This window comes from Gekko japonicus, unplaced genomic scaffold (assembly GCF_001447785.1).
Source record: "Gekko japonicus isolate JY-2015 unplaced genomic scaffold, Gekko_japonicus_V1.1 scaffold1166, whole genome shotgun sequence".
Taxonomy (NCBI): Eukaryota; Metazoa; Chordata; class Lepidosauria; order Squamata; family Gekkonidae; genus Gekko; species Gekko japonicus.
In genome coordinates, this window is record NW_015161988.1 from 448,985 (window position 1) to 465,523 (window position 16,539).

General features: G+C 48.1%; 1 protein-coding gene across 1 annotated transcript in view; it reads right to left on the bottom strand.

Moving 5' to 3' along the window:
* Positions 1-16,539, bottom strand: part of CHD5 (chromodomain helicase DNA binding protein 5) — an 85,380-nt gene that overhangs the window by 59,012 nt on the left and 9,829 nt on the right. The window contains exons 3-8 of the mRNA XM_015429816.1: positions 10,513-10,695; positions 7,193-7,311; positions 5,562-5,806; positions 2,557-2,681; positions 1,093-1,216; positions 514-680 (exon numbers count right to left, since the gene is read on the bottom strand). Of these exons, the coding sequence (XP_015285302.1) occupies positions 514-680; positions 1,093-1,216; positions 2,557-2,681; positions 5,562-5,806; positions 7,193-7,311; positions 10,513-10,695 (963 nt within the window). The remainder of the gene's footprint in view (positions 1-513; positions 681-1,092; positions 1,217-2,556; positions 2,682-5,561; positions 5,807-7,192; positions 7,312-10,512; positions 10,696-16,539) is intronic.

Consider the following 16,539-nt stretch of genomic DNA (forward strand, 5'->3'; position numbering starts at 1 on the left):
GGAATACATGCCCCACCACCAGGTGCGCTGAGTCTAGCTCCAAAGGTCCCCTCATTTTCCATAATTATGATCACAACAAGGCCGCCTCTCCCCACTAGAATTGTTTGAATAGCTGAACAGAAGGGAGAATTCTGACAAGTACAGATTCTGCCATCATGTTCAAAAAGCAGCATCTTGTCAAAGCTCTTCCTCTGCTCAGCTCTAGCCTGGTCTAGCACAAAGGCTAGCAACCTTGCTCCCTGTTAGGGAAGGGGTTGTGGCTCAGCGGTAGAGCATCTGTTTGGCATGCAGAAGGTCCCAGGTTCAATCCCTGGCATCTCTAGCTGAAAAGGACCAGGTAGGAGGTAATGTGAAAGATCTCTACTGGAGGCCCTTGAGAGCTGCTGCCGGTCTGAGTGAGCAATACTGAACTTGATGGACCAAGAGCCTGGCTCAGTATCAGGCAGTTTTACGTATGTTAATAGAGAGAGAGAGAGAAAGAGAGAATGGCCCCTCAACTGCCAAACTCCTTACGCAGTGTGGGCAGCTCCATTTTCCCTCCGGCGCCTTCTCCAGCTCCGGGTCCAAACAGACAAGGTGGTAGGCACGGGGACACGTGTCACACAGAATTATTTCCCCGCCCTGCTGGCACACTTCACAGTAATCCTGGTGGTCTGTCTCATAACCATCACCTTCTTCGACTGAAAAACAAAAGAGGGGGGAAAGGAAGGATAATCCTCGAAGGGAGGACCAAGGCAGTACTTTACCTTCAAAAGGGAAACATTCTGTTTTCCAACTCTGTCCCTGGAAAGCCTGGCTTTCCTTTGGGAGCGTATCAAGTGGTACAGCTGCCAACTCCAGGTAGGGAAATTCCTGGATATTTGGGGGCGGTGCCTAGGGGAGGGGAGGATGCTCAGTGATGCTCACAGAGTCCACCCTCCAAATCTGCGGCTTTCTCCAGACGAACTGAACTCTGTAATCTGGAGATGATGAGAGCCAGTATGGGATAGTGGTGAGAGTGGAACACAGTAACGAACACCCCACACCCCAACAGGGCAACCTTGCGCCCACAGATAGGTGGGGAAACAGAAAAGAACCGGGACCGGGACCCACATCTTTTTTTCTTCTTCCTCCGCTTGCCCTTCTTGCCCAGGCCCGCCGAGGACTCGGAGGGCACAGAGGAGCTGTGGATGCTGGCGCTGTCCAAGTCGGACTCCTCTCGTTCCTCTTCCTCACTCTGTAAAGGAAAGGCAAACTACACTGAGGAGCCGTGGCTGCCCCTCCCTGCCCCTCCACCAGCCCACCCCTCGCAATAAGAGAAACACAGTCTCCAAGAGACTGGCCCACAGTCAATGCTCCCTCTAAGCTGTGGAGTCTTCTGAGCAGAAATTCTACTTGGTGAGCTACTGGCATTAAAGTTGTGAGCGAGCGATTTGGCTACTGCACAAATCAGTTTGCTCTGGAGCCCTCCTTCCTGAGCTAAGACAAAAATGTGTGAGCCGGAGGCTAAAAACCTGTTAGCTAGCTCACACTGACTCAACTTAGAGGGAACACTGCCCAGAGTAGCCATTGCAATAGTTAAGTAGATAAAGGATGATTGATTGATAGAAGTTATGGAATGTTTACAAACATTCACACGGCTGAATGCTTGGCACAGAATTCTAGGGATAAGAGCAACTGGTGTTAGAGAAACAGAAGGGGAGGCAGTTTAAAGTGTTATTGGCAGGAAGGAGAGATGGAAACAAGGAAGCTGAGCTGGACAAGAACACTGTGGGTGGGTGGTTGAGGAAGAGTGGGAGGAAAGAGACAGCTCTGACAATGGGCTGAGAAGCAGGGACCCAAAGGAAAGTCAGGTGGAGAAAGATACAGTTCCCACTATAACCAGGACTCCAGGGACACCAGGAACAGAATGTATTACTGGGCACATAAGAATCTCAGCTTTCCATTAAAACAAAATGCAACTTTCTGGCCCCTTTGGCTGTGAAGAAATGTGCTGAGGCACACAGAAAACACCAACTGAAACCTCAGCTGCCGTTAGGGTTGCTAAGTCTGGGCTGGAAAATACCTGGAGACTTTGGGGGTGGAGCCAGGAGAAGGTGTGGTTTGGAGAGGGGAGGGGCCTCAGCATGGCAAAATGCCACAGAGTCCACCCTTCAGAGCAGCCATTTTCTGCAGGGGAGCTGATCTCTGTCGGCTGGGGATCAGTGGTGAAAGCAGGAGATCCCCAGGCCCCACCTGGAGGCTGGCAACCCTAGCTGCCGTAGAAGACGCTGCATGAGATTTGTACTGAAATGAGGCTTCAGTACCCTGCCTACTCCCTCCCATGATGACATATATATGCATAGCAAATGAAAGAAAACAGACCCAAACTGCAAGGACAGATTTCTGCAACGTTTCTCCGTTTTCATAATTTATGCAAGTCACAGAACTGAGCTTTTCTTAGCCAGCCAAAGATGCCTGACAATCAAGGCAGCAAAGGAGGGAAAGTCTGAATTTCAGGCCCGGATTTGTGACGACAAGTTTGACTGGTTACCGTGAGCAAGAGAACAACCCTGAGAACCAAAGTCACTTCCTTACCGAGGAGCCTTTTTTCCTCTTGTTGGCAATCCCCCCAAAGCGGAACTTCAGGCCAGCCACTTTCTTCCCTTTCCCCTTTTTCTTGCTGTCTTTGGTGTTCTTTATTTTCTTCCGCACGCCGGGACCTGGAGGAAAAGGAAAATGGTCCACACTGAAGTCACCATGACTTGATCAAGCTCACCCCCACAGCAAACACCTTCAAATCTAAACAGAGAACGAGTGTGGTGCGGTGATTAGAGTGTTGGACTAGGATCTGGGAGACTCAGGTTCAAATTCCTACTCTGCCATGGAAACTTGCTGGGTGGCCTTGGGCCAGTCACTCTATCTTACCTCACAGGGTTATTGTGACAATATAATAAAGGCAATGAGAACGATGTAAGCTCCATCAGGTCCCCAGTGGGTAGAATTAAGTAAATAGATTAATCAAATAAATAAATAAATCCACAAAACAGAATCAAGTGCTCAAACTTCCCCGGGGGCTTCACATTTTCATGTTCTGCTTAGTGTTTTCCTGCCCCCACCAAACTCAAGTGAGTCCACAGTGCGCCAAGATCTCCTAATGGGCTTTTCCACTTTTGTGGATTTTATTTGCAAGGCTACACACTGAACTGCAGGCTGTGGAAGGTCAGTAGTTCAGCAGTTCGAGACCCGGGTGCCGCATGATGGAGTGAGCTCCCATCTCTAGTTCCAGCTCCTGCCAACCTAGCAGTTCGAAAGCAAGAAATTGCAAGTAGATAAATAGGTACCACTTTGGTGGGAAGGTAACAGCGTTCCGTGCACCTTGGTGTTTAGTCATGCCGGCCACATGACCACGGAAACGTCTTCGGACAGCGCTGGCTCTTCGGCTTTGAAACGGAGATGAGCACTGCAACCCTAGAGTCGGATTCGACTGGCTTTCGAGCAAGGGAACCTTTACCTTTACTTTACAGAATGAGTAGCGGGGCTCAACTCCACGTACCAGGCACAGCTGGCATCGGCGAATTCAGCCACCTTTTATGGTTCTTCTGTGTTTCCCTCTAAGGTTCCCCCTCTGCCACTTCTCCTCATTGTTCAGGAGCACAGGACCTTCTCATCTCATTTTTTTCTACTGCACATTTAGCTCCCAAGATTGCTTCATCGCGACAGAGATGAGAGGGGGCTTTTTTTTTAACCTGTTTCCTCCCATGAAGAGTTCATCTCTTCCCCCAAGCAGGGGATAAAAACTGCTCAACATTAAATGGCACTGACTTCTCACGGAAGAGACTGCAAGGATGGAAAACCTTTCACCTTTGCCTCCCCTGTCATTTTCTCACTGCAGAAAAGCCACTCTTTGGCTGCGGTCACACGGAGCATTAGCCATACTGCAGAGACAGAAGATAGGCGGATTTTCCGGGCGCGATCACACCGCCACATCTGGGAAGTGTAGAGCTCCCGTGGTGAACCCGAGGCTTCCCGCCGAAGATGTGCAGTAAAAAACCTCGGAGGTACTAGTTTCCGGAAACCGCGGGGCAAGGGCAGGCATCTGATCGTGTTTCCGGTGGTAGTCCCATGTCCCCTCGCAAAAAGGTTTTTTCCCCCAAGTCTCCACGGATGCGCACAAGCACCCAATGGAGCATGCGCACACTTCAGTTTTTTAAAAAAACAACCCCGTTTGCCCCGCGCCCCGCTTCTTTGCCGCGCCGCAGGACTGTGGAGTGATCGGCACCTCCCCCCTACCACGGGACCTCCACGGTAGGTCTGCTTGCGCAACCGCGTGTTATTTAGCCCCGGGGCAAACAGCCACGCTTCCCCCCCGCATTTTCCTGCCCGTGTGACTGCAGCCTTTGATGACTTTCCCCAGCAGGAGTAACATCCTTTCAAAAGCAACCCCATGAATCAGGAATACGAAGGTTCCTTCTTAGGGCCGCCACCTCTAAGTTGGGAAATACCTGGAGCTTGAGGGGGTGTGCCTAGGAAGGGCAGGATTTGTGGAGGGGAGGGGCCTCAGCAGGGCATAATGCCATGAAGTCCACCCTCCCAAGTGGCTGTTTTCTCCAGAGGAACTGATCTCGGTCATCTGAAGATCAACTGAAATAGCGGGAGATCCCCAGGTGCCACCTGGAGGTTGCAAACCAAAAAGAGAGATCACGGGATGGGCGGTGGGAATAAGCAGAACCACCGTGAAGTATTATGCCGATGAAAAATATCCAAAGACTATTTAGTTCTTATCCAACACCCAGATTGATCTGCTCCAAGTAAACTGGATATTGGATAAGAACTAAATAGTCTTTGGCAGGGGTCATTTCCTGCAGGAGCGCACAGGAGCGGAGCTCCGGCAGTAAAGAGCCCAGGGGGCGGGCACATGCAAGAAGCCCCGCCCCCTGCTCCCAGCAGCCCTCAGTCAGAGCAAGAAGCAGCCAGGTAACTTGCAGTGGGTGTTGCCTTCTGACACACTTCCGGTGATGTTGGGGTGTGTGGCATATGCAAATAAGTTATGCTGATGAGTTATGCTAATGAGCTCCTGCACCTCTTTTTCTACGAAATGACCCCTGGTCTTTGGATATTTTTCTTAAACTGGTTATTGGATAAGAACTAAATAGTCTTTGGATATTTTCCTTTGGCATAATACTTCATGGTTGTTCTGCTTATTTCCGCCACCTGGAGGCTGGCATATCTATTCCCTACCAAACCAGAGAACTAGCTATGCACAGCGATGACTCCGCGTTTGATCCCTAGTGGCACACATGAACATATAAAGCGTCCTTATAATAAGGCAGACCCTTGGTTGATCAGAGTCAGTGCTGTCTACTCTGACTGGCAGCAGTTCCCCAGGGGCTCAGGCTGAGGTCTTTCTTGTCACTTATTGATTTTTTAAAAAAAATCCGGAGACACCTAGATTTGAACTTAGGACCTTCTGCATGCCCAGCAGATTCTCTACCACTGAGCCACGGGCCCCATCCTGTCGGAATCAGCAGCAACCTGCATGCTTTTGTGGAAACCGGCCCTGCTGCACCTGCACTCCTCTGATCAGCTCTTGCCTTGGTTACCTTTGCCCTCCTTGGTTTTGGCTTTCCTGATGACAGGCTGGGGCAGCAGCGGTGGCGGTACGCTCGTGGGAAGCGGTGCTGGAGCAATGGCCACCGTCTCAACAGCTGCGGCCACAGCAGCTGCTGCGGCCGCTGCTGAACTGCCTTTGAAGGGGTTATTGGCACTGAACTCCCGCCACTTGGCCCCCAGGACGGTCATCATCTTGGACATGGGGATTTTGGGATTCTGCTTAGCAACCAGAGGCCTAGGGAAGAAAAAGAAAGCCGGCAATTCAAAGGACCCCATCCGCCCATGTCATTCAGCAATTAATCAATAGTTAAAAATAACCCTGAGCAACAGAAAGGAGGGATTTTTTTAACTAACTTTGGGAGTAAGTGAATGGTGTGAGACCGCCCGCCATTTTAATAGATTAAACTGAGCTTAGAGTTAATGGCACACTTTATTGATCCCATTTCTGCGGGTCTGGATTCTGTTTCATCTCTTTTGGATTCTACGACGTAGTCCTGTAATAAGGAATTGGAACAGCGACTGCTCCTTTTAGAAGTGGGCCGTTGCTATTCGACTCCTATTTGCAACCCTCCCTCCCACAGTTGTCATGCACCATTTGGGGTGGGTAGGGCAGGCAAAGGGCAAAGGTGGCAAGGTATGGCCCACTCTTGCCATATCTTGGAAGCTAAGCAGGGCTGCTATTTGGATAGGAGACCACCAAGGAAGGCTCTGCAGAAGAAGGCAACGGCCAACCACCTCTGCTTCTTGCTTGCCTCTCCTGGTATACCTCGTCTCTGGTATACCCCCAGGAGAGCACTGCGCTCAGCAGGTCAAAATCTGATGGTGATCCCGGGCCCAAGAGATATCCAGTTGTCCTCAACCAGAGCCAGGATGTTTTCCAACCTGGTGGAACTCTCTGCCAAATAACATCTGTGCCTTGCGGGACCTGATGCAGTTCCCCAGGGCCTGTAAGGCAGAGATGTTCCACCAGGCATTTGGTTGAGGACAACGACAGGTCTGTCTTCTTGGAACTCCCATCCCCTGCCTCCCCATGAGGCAGCAGTACTATTAGATTTTTTAGCACCATCTCTAGGCTACTTGCTGTATTTTGGATGGTTTTAACTGGCTTTTAAGGTTGGATTTTAGTGCTGGATTATATGACATTATGTTGTGCCCTGAGCCCTGTCCTTCAGGGGAGAGTGGTTTAAAATCTAATTTAGTCAATAAAATAAATTGTCTTGAAAGCTGGGGTCACCGTAAGTTGGCTGTGACTTTACAGCACTCACATAGGTCAAGCCAAAATGGCACCTACAGTCCAACGCTCTGTGGCTTGTATATAGGTGCACTATTAACAAGGTGGCTGGTTACCCTCCAAAAAAAATTTTTAGTAAGATTTTTCTGCAGTTCTGGATATTCCCCTGGATACCATTGCACAGATTTAGCTATCGGCAAGGGGGCCCAGCCCATTAGTAGGCATAACAATACCCACTCACATATGGTTCTCCAACGCCTCTGAACAAGGAGGCTCTCTGTGGCTACTCTTGACAACTAACCAACAGTTCTACTCCCTCTGAGAAAGAAGATCCAGAACACCACCAAGTGGCTTCACTCCCCAACCAGGCCATTTACGGGCTTCACCTACCTAAGAAACTGGCTGAAAGCCTTGTAGTTCGTCAGCATGTGATAGTCTTCTTCGGAAAAAGCGTAGTCCACGTCATCCAAGCCCCACTCTTCCATGAGCTGAGCAGAGGTCTTGGGCTCCTACAGGAAGGCGAAGGGCAGAGGGGCAAAGCATGACAGAGCAGCTGCATCAAGCCACTACAGTGAGATGTTCTGTGTATCGATTTGTTTTACAACATTTATATCCCGCCCTTCTGCCCGCACAAAGGCCACTAAGGCGTGGAGTCCCCTCTGCGAAGCAAGTCCCCACCCACATCCCAAACATAAATGACAAGGTTGGAACTCCTTCTGCAGCTTCAAAGGAAGAGTAAAGCAGTTGTGCCCCAACACTGCCAGATAACAGGGCTACTTCTCACAGTAGCCCCTAGGGGGGCAGACAAAGTTCCCGCATTCTGATTGCCGGGGGGCCAAGAAGGCCTGCCAGAAGCAGTTTGCGCACAATGTGATTGCTGACTTTTTCTTGCTTTTGGATACCCCTCCACCCCCCACCCCCAAACCCACCCATCTGATAGGGTTGTGGGCTATGGGCGGGAAGCTCTGAGGCAACTGCCCACTGGACTGAACAATAATGCCTAGTTCCCCACACACACTCTGGCCTCTCCTATGGATTCTTTAAGAAGAAAAGAAGAGAAGAAGAGATTGGATTTATACCCCGCCCTTCACTACCCAAGGGAGTCTCAGTGCGGCTTACAAACTCCTTTCCCTTCCCCTCCCCACAACAGACACCCTGTGAGGTAAATGGGACTGAGAGAACTCTTGACAGAAACTGCTCTTTTTCAAGAACACCTCTGACAGAACTATGGCTTGCCCAAGGTCATCCAGCCAGGTGCAAGTGGAGGAGTGGGGAATCAAACCCGGTTCTCCCAGATTAGAGTCCGTGCACTTAACCACTACACCAAACTGGCTTAAACCCCAGCTGCCCACAATTAAGTATAAAGGAGCCGCCCTGAGCCCGCGTAGCGGGGAGGGCGGGGTATAAATTGAACCAATAAATAAATAAATAAATAAATAAATAAATAAAGACAACACAAACTTTGATTAAGGTTGGGAGTGTGTAAGTTACGTGATCCCTAAAGGTCTAGACTAGTGGCTCCCAAAGAGGGTGGTGGGATGACCTAAGGGGACACTAAGAGGCAAGGGGGGGGGCCTTCCACTGCGTGGTTCACTTATTTATGATTGACCAGGCTGTGGCTCCATGCTGGCAAATGGCACTCCAAATTTCAGCCTCTGCACAGTATTAAAATCTGGTGGAAGCTATCAGAGTTCTTAGAAAATGGGCCACCCGTGCTCTAGTCAGACCAGTATACCGCCTCTGACAAACTGTCGTATAATCGTGTGTCTTTTTTTCTCTTCATCATTTTTCAAGGTTTTTTTGCTGTTAAGTCCTTAACATAATAGGACTGAGTGTGGTAATTTTATTATCACCTTCCTCAGTAGGTCATGCAAACCGCTATTCTGATTAATGCTTTTTTGATAGGGGAGGGGGCAACGGGGCTGAGCTGATGAAACCAAGGGGGGCGATAGTCCAAAAAAGGTTAGAAACTACTGTGCTAGACCAAGGCTGTAAATACTTGTGAGGTAAATAGAAATCAGTTTCTCCTAGATATCTGACTAGACAGACCAGACACAGATGGAGATGAACAACTGTAAGCGGGCCCTGTTTATGTAATTTCTGTACCACTTAATGTGTCATGTGAATAAGTATCCTAGGCTTCAGTTCTTTCTGGCTGTTCTAGAAACTTCTAAAACCCTAATGCACTAGTTACGGAATGCCCCCATTTTAATTTTTTTATTGACTTCCTCTGTGTAATCTGCCTTGAGTCCCTGTGAGAAAGGCAAACTATAAATAACGTAAATAAATAAATCAGTTTGACAGAAAACAATGTATTTAACAGGGTAAATGTTTTGTGTGGATGGCTTCAATAAATAAACTGGCTCTCTCAATGTCACCCCCCGAAGGTTACAAGCTTTCCCCAGAAGGCATAACCACTTTGTGACCAAGCCTCAGTTAATATAAATAAACCCGAGGAGAAATTTTGACTGCCCTTTCTCCTCACAGGTCACCTCGGCAAGGTTGCTCTTTTACCACACAGGGCTCCTTTCCACATAACCTGTATGCATACATTTGGAATATAGAGCCCTTAACAGGATGCTTATTTGTCTCACTGAAACAAGCTTTCTTCCCGAAGCTGACCCCAAACCCTAACTAAAAGCCAAATAAAAGCCTGGCTAAGCTGACACTTCTATCCCGAGCCACCATTCCCTTTCTGAAGAAAAAGGTTTCCTTCACCCTTCTTAACCTGAGGTTGGCTCGCCCCTTCCCATCCAGTGGACTTCCGTGGGCTCTGATTGGCTGACAATCACTTGGATTTGCATGAGGCCAAAATCACAAGGACTGGTTCAGAGCCCTGGGGAGGTGGGATTTGGGCGGATGACTGCCATAGTTGCCAACTCGGGGTTGCCAAATTCCTGGAGATCTGGGGGTGAAGCCTGGGGAGGGAGGGCTTTGGGGAGGGGAAGGACCACAGCGGGGTATAATGCCACAGAATCCACCCTCCAAAGCAGCCTTTTTCTTCAGGGGAACTGATCTCTGGAATCTGGAGGTAACTCCAGGAGATCTCAGGGCCCCACCTGGAGGTTGGCAAACTTACCATCTGACAAATCACTTTGCTGAAACTGGGCAGCAAACCAGGAGAGTTACAGCACCAAGCCCCATGCAAAAACAATTCCTTATGCACAGAAAATGTACTTATTCTGGAGAATATGCAGAGTCTCAGAGCTCCCAGGGTTAGGCCCTTGCTCAGTAGCTACGATCCTCAGTATGCTGTCTGTGGGCATTATGGCTGCCATGGGCACCTGCTCACTTCTTCGCAAAGCAAAACACCAATCCTGCTTTTCCTCCATTTCATTGAAGTAGGAGGTGCTTCAAAAGAGCCTAGGAGGTTTCTCCTTTACGTCTACAGACAGCATCCATTTAATGGAAACAGCCACCTTTCTCATAGGATGATGCTTGGCTTGGAATGTCCTAACATTTTGAGGACCCTCCCAACATTTGGAGATGGGACACAGCTTCTACGGCAGCCATTTTGTGACGTCCCATCCACCCCATGGCAGCCATTTTGTTATGAAGCCCACTACCTGTTCTAATTTCTTTTAAGTACCCATAAGTTCAACAAGATTGGGGACCCCTCCCCTGCAGTACAAAGATGGCTTTCGCCTCCCACCCCCCGCAAGAAATGGCAGGCTACCATGGCTCAAGACTTCTCACATGCCGAGGTATACCTTTAAGCCTCCATCTTCATTCTCTTCCTCTTCTTCATCTTTCTTTTTCCGTTTGACTTTTTTCTCCTTCTTCTCCTTCAGCTTCTTCTTCTTCTTTTTGTTCGGAGAATAATCGCTGCCTTCGCTGTCTGACTTTTCTCCCAGCTCCTCCTCATTTTCGGAAATCTCGTCATCAAGGCACCCCTGCATTTCAAGAAATAGAACCATGTATATGCTGGGGGGGGGGAGATAAACAGGAGTCATGTAACTCCATAAGGACTCCTTAAATTTTATTCCAACATTAAGTTTTCAGGAAGAAGAGCTCACTTCTTCAGATGCCAGGAGTGAATACTTGGCTCGTGGACAGTTTACGTAGGAAGAATGGAGGGATAACAAACTGCAGGGTCAAGAAGCCAAGAAATGTAGGAAGTGCAGGCCAGTGAAAAGTAATTATTTACTTACAAAATTTATACCCCCACCTTTCTGCCCACATCGGGGCCACCACAGCGGCTGACAGATTTAAAATACGCCTAATTAAAACACATCTTAAAAACCATTAAAACCAAACCAAAAAAAATCACTCGAACAATTAAAACCAAGTTTAAATACATATACAATACAAGAAAATACATAAAAACACAAATATAGCAACCAAAAATAAAACACTGGTAAGGAAGGAGAGATCATGAGAGCATGGCCAAAATTTCCGGAAATTTTGAAGCTCAGAAAAAAACCAGTTTTTTCCCCTTTTTTTCCGGAAAAAAATGGAAATTTTCAGAAAAATCGAAAAAAATGCTACATTAGTATTTTTTTTGTCTTTTCTAGACTGAAAGTCATTCTGTTACTTTAGGAACATAAAATATGACTATGGACATTTTTACTTGGCATGAAATGATCACAACTAGCATATTAAAAATATAGTGTATCCAAACAATTATTACAAACAGAATGCCCACTCACATGCAAAAACAAAACTGAAACTTTTTTATTCTCTTCTGACAATCCCACCTCCTAAAGGAAGAAATGCATCTTGTTCTTGCATTGGAGAGTTCAGTTTGTAACCTAGGACTTGCTTGTCCTCAGTGCACAGAAATTAGATCAATCTGATACCATATATATATATATTAGAAATGATTTGGAAAATATTTGAACACCTTGTCTTAAAATATTTTATTCATAATGTTAAAATAAAACGTTCCATAATCAATTTCTTTTCTTTTCTTTTTTCAACTTTTCCAATTTTTCGGAAAAAAACAAAAAAGGCTTCAGGAAAAAAATGGGGAAAACCCGGGGGTTTTCCGAATTTTTCCGGGTTTTTTCCGGGCCTTCACATCTCTAGTTGTCGCCCACTGGTGGAAAACCAGCACAATAGGGCAGGTGAGTCTCCGTGGGGACTGGGGAGAGAGTTCTTGGGCTGCCACGACCGCGAAGGCCTTCTCCCAGGTGGCCACAAGCTCAGAAGGTGGGGAGACCTGAAACAGAACCTCAGAAGATGACCATAGAGGCTGAGTAGGTTCGTAGTGGAGTAGGCAGTCCTTTGAGTATGCTGCCCCAAACCATATTGGTTTTTTAAAAATCAACATCAGCACCTTGAATTGTGCCTGGAAAGAGACTAGCAGCCAGTGTAGACGGTCCAAGACTGAGGGGATATGGTCCCTATGGCCCACTTCAGTTAACAACCTGGCAGCAGCATTCTTCACCAACTCAAGTTTCCAACCGCTTTTTAGGGCAGCCCCACATAGAGTGCATTGCAGTAATCTAATCTAGATGTAACCAGGGCATGCCTGAGTGTGGCCAAATCTTTTCTGCCCAGGAAAGGCCACAGCTGGCTAACCAGTCAAAACTGTTAAAAGGCACTCCTGGTCACAGCTGCCATCTGCTTATCCAGCAGTAGGCCTGGGTCCAACAGCAACCCCAAACTTTCAACCTCTCCCTTCAAGGAGAGTGCAACTCCATCCAGAATGAGCTACACACTAAGTCCTGGGTCAGACCTTCTGCTGAAATTCAAATCTTATCAGGAAAAATTCAGAGATCATTCACTAGTTATGTTAGACTAGTTGACACCTGGGGAGTCCCAGGATTTGCTAAGATAGTTAACACCAGGGGTCATTTCGTAGAAAAAGAGGTGCAGGAGCTCATTAGCATACCTTATTAGCATAACTTATTTGCATATGCCACACACCCTGACATCACCGGAAGTGTGTCAGAAGGCAACACCCACCGCTCAGGCTCCACTGGACTGTTTTGGATTGCTAGGTATTGGGGGGGGGGAACGTGCAGATCTGCCCTCACAGAGGAGGGAGAACTTGTACCTGAAGGTGGGCTGGGGGGGGGGGCTCTGCCCCTTACCTGGCTGCTTCTTGCTCCTTGTGGCCCAACTGAGGGCTTCTGGGAGCAGGGGGCGGGGCTTGTTGCATGTGCCCACCCCCTGGACTCCTTACTGCCGGAGCTCCGCTCCTGTGCGCTCCCACAGGAAATGACCCCTGGTTAACACATGTAATGAATCCCAAGTCCCTGTTCAAACCAGGGTGGGGAAAGGAGAGATAGTGTGAAACCTCTTAATGAATTCAAATTTCAGTTTCACGTTGGAGTTTCCCTTTGAAGTTCTTTTGTTGAAGAATGATGAAGGAAGATGCAACCCCCCCCCCAAAAAAAAAAGAATGGTCATTTTTCAGGTCAGCAACAGAGTAACCTGGGAGACTGAAATATTAAAGAGGAAGAATGGAGAAAGCTGTCAGTTCTCTCACCCTCAACTGGACCTTTGTTAAAAATCCTCAGTGAACTCACCTCACCATCCTGCTGCATCTTTCATTGCGAATGACAAGAGAGGCAGGAGGTATGGAACCCTTACTGGCAACAGGTTCTTCCAAAAAAGCAGCAAAAAAAGATTGGCGACTAAATAGTAGTCATGTCACCCATCAGGAGGTTTGGGGGAGACATGGGGGTGGTATGATGTCACTTCCGGGAATACCCCAGAAGTTACATCAGCCCTCTCTAGGAACTGCTGGAAACTCTATGGTTTTACTGTTGGCCATTGGCCCGGCAACCATTTTTAAAAAACAATTTTTCTCCCACTACTTCTCTAAGTGGAAGCAGGAAATAAGAGATGGGGTGGAAAATCCCTGGCCTGTCCCCACCAGGCTACTGGCAATCAGTTCCATCACCCATGTAAGACAGGAGTCTTAAGGCTTGACACCCTCAAAAGGAGATGGACCCAGATCTGATCTACTTTATGTTCTTAGCTTGGCAAAAACAATCAGCCCCCCAAATTAGGCTCCCTCATCTTCCTGTGTGCACATTTACAGGATAAATCCTGGCTTTTCTGAACATGTCCAGTGATCTTTCTGAAAACTGTCAGTTGGAATTTTTTCACTATCCCCTATTTGTGTGTGTGTGTTGTGTGTATGTGTGGTCTCCACTCCACCGTACTTGAACATTCCCACGTCACGGCCAGATGGATTTTCACATTTTGTTCAAATAAAATATTCTAACTTGAAAGGGAAGAGGCGCTTTCGCCTCTACCAGCTGCTAATGAGTTTTGGTCCTTCAAGTTTCCCATTTAATAATAAAAAATGGGGGGGAGGACTGGACTCCCGCCTTTCACCGGAGACATAAACAGTTATAATTTTGGCCTGAGTAATTGGTTGCCATGGTAATTCCTGCAGACCCAGCTGAAATCCCATCTCTCCTTCTGCCTCTATCTCTGACAAGGACCTCCATCTACATATGCTCACATTCAAACCGGGGGCTGGTTGTTTTATGTAAATACATCTCATTTCGGCTCTGCTGTTGGGAGCCCGATCGAGGACGACTAGCGAATGCATTTGGCTGCCAAGACAGCAGAGCCGAGGCAAATTAATTCTCGCAATCTGGAAGGAGGATTTGGGGCCAAGAGAAAAGAAATTAATCAATAGCTCTCCCCCATTTTGCAGATACGGCTGTGCAGAAATATTTTGAAAACCAGAAGGCGCAGAAAGGGAGGGAGGGTAAAACAAATACTAAAAATTACTAAATTACCTCTCTCTCTCTCTTTTTTTTGGGGGGGAGGGGGGAAGTAATGCTATGTGGGAGCCCTGACCTGGATAGCCCAGGCTAGCCTGATCTTGACAGATCTCAGAAGCTAAGCAGGGTTGGCCCTGGCAAGTATTTGGATGGGAGACCTCCAAGGAATACCAGGGTCATGACGCGGAGGCAGGCAACAGCCAACCACCTCTGAACCATCTCTTGCCTTGAAAACCCCACCAAGGGTCACCATAAATAAGCTGTGACATGACAGCACTTTCCACCACCAATGCTATGGGGCCCCTTAAAAGACATTTCTTAGGGCGCCAGCATGTCTCCGTCTGGCCGTAATCCACAAATTGTTAGATGCTACAGTGCTACTGCAACTATTGTCGATCCTACAGCTATGATCTGCAACTTAGCGACTTGCCTGAGAATTCGGTTGCGAGCGACTGCTACAGCACAATAGTTTAATATCAAACGATGTGCTGAGAAAGCCTCAAAGAGGCCTCCAGCAGAAAGGCTGGGAAGATCTCGACCCCAGCTTGTTGGAGAGCTGCTACCTGTCCATTGGATCAGCGATCTGGCTAGTTATTAAGGAGAAGACCGCTTTCCTGGCAAAAGGGGAAGCAAGCAGAACTTCCTAGTTCGGCCTCACTAGAGAGTCGGCAAAAGGGAGCCACCCCCTGCCTATTTTACTATTGTTTGTATCGCAGAGAACAATGCATACGGTTGTACGCAACTGGAAAATGGCGGTGTTCCAATGCGCGACAAATAAAATCCAAATGTTTCACAAATCATTTGGACTGTGGGGTCTTTCTAATTCCCTTTTATAATAAGTCAGTTTGGTCAGCAGTGCCTCAGGTCCAAATCCTACCAAATCCTTATTCATCACTGAGGGTGGATTCTTTGATTTCTGGGCAGCAGAAAACTACAGTCTTGCTACAGCCGCCACAGATGTAACCAGGATCACATCATCCGACCCAATATAAATCTTCAGAAAACAAAGCAAGAGTAGCTTAAGATTTACTGGAAATCTACAACCTGTGATGTCCTCAAGCAATAACCGCACTCGCTCCCAAAAGGTGCAATTAACAGACATCACCAAACAAATGTGTGCATAATGTTTACGTTCGCCAAGAGAGAGGATTCCTAGTCTCGCCATTCTGAGGACTTCTTGAGGAGGCTTCATCCAAGGGCCCCCCAAAATCCCAGAGCCAACAGTGTAAAATCGCCCCTGTCAAACATCTCCCCAAATGCTTCCAGATTCTCCACAGCTTAATGACAGCCCACCATTCCTGCCTCTGTCCTTTTCCAAAGCGTGGGTGAGCAGTCCCTGCACATGGCTGCATCGTCCTGGCTGGCAGCACGGCAGACTGCAAATGACTGCCTGGTTTGCCCAGGAGAAAGATGAGCCGGCAGGTGCGGAAGCAAACATTCAGGTTAATGGGATAAATACCAAGCAGATGCTCCGCCAGTCAAACAAAGGCTGTGACACCCACATGCCCAGGCGGCATCAAGGCCCTCCAAAATCAGGAGAAGATATACAGCCGAGATGTCTTTTAATTTGCTTCAGGTGTCTACTGAGAGCACCTAGCTCCAGCATTAAAGGATCTGTGTGCCTATAAGCACCGGCCGCCTGCCCTCACACAGGAAAATCTACGTGTGCATAAACGTTTACTCATTGGGCATGATTTATTTCCTTTCGCCAGTCACAAAATGTGGGTGGGAGCTCTCCAAAGCTCCGAAAGCCCATCTCCAACCTCCTCCGAAAGCATGACTCCGCCTCTCCCCATCCCACCCGGCTGTGGCTTCCGAAATTTCAGAAAACTGACTTCCAAAGCACGTCAGGACCACAAGGGCTCTGGTGTCCAAAGTACCGTAAGGGTTAGAAACCCGAATAAACGTCGTGGGAAATACACACAAAGCTGCATGCTGAGCCCTGAACCACTGGAGGCCTGGGGTGCTGCCCGGAAGTCCACTCTCGCAGAGCAGCATCTCCCACGGCCGCTCCCCCCCCACCCACACCCCCCCCCTTCCCCTGCC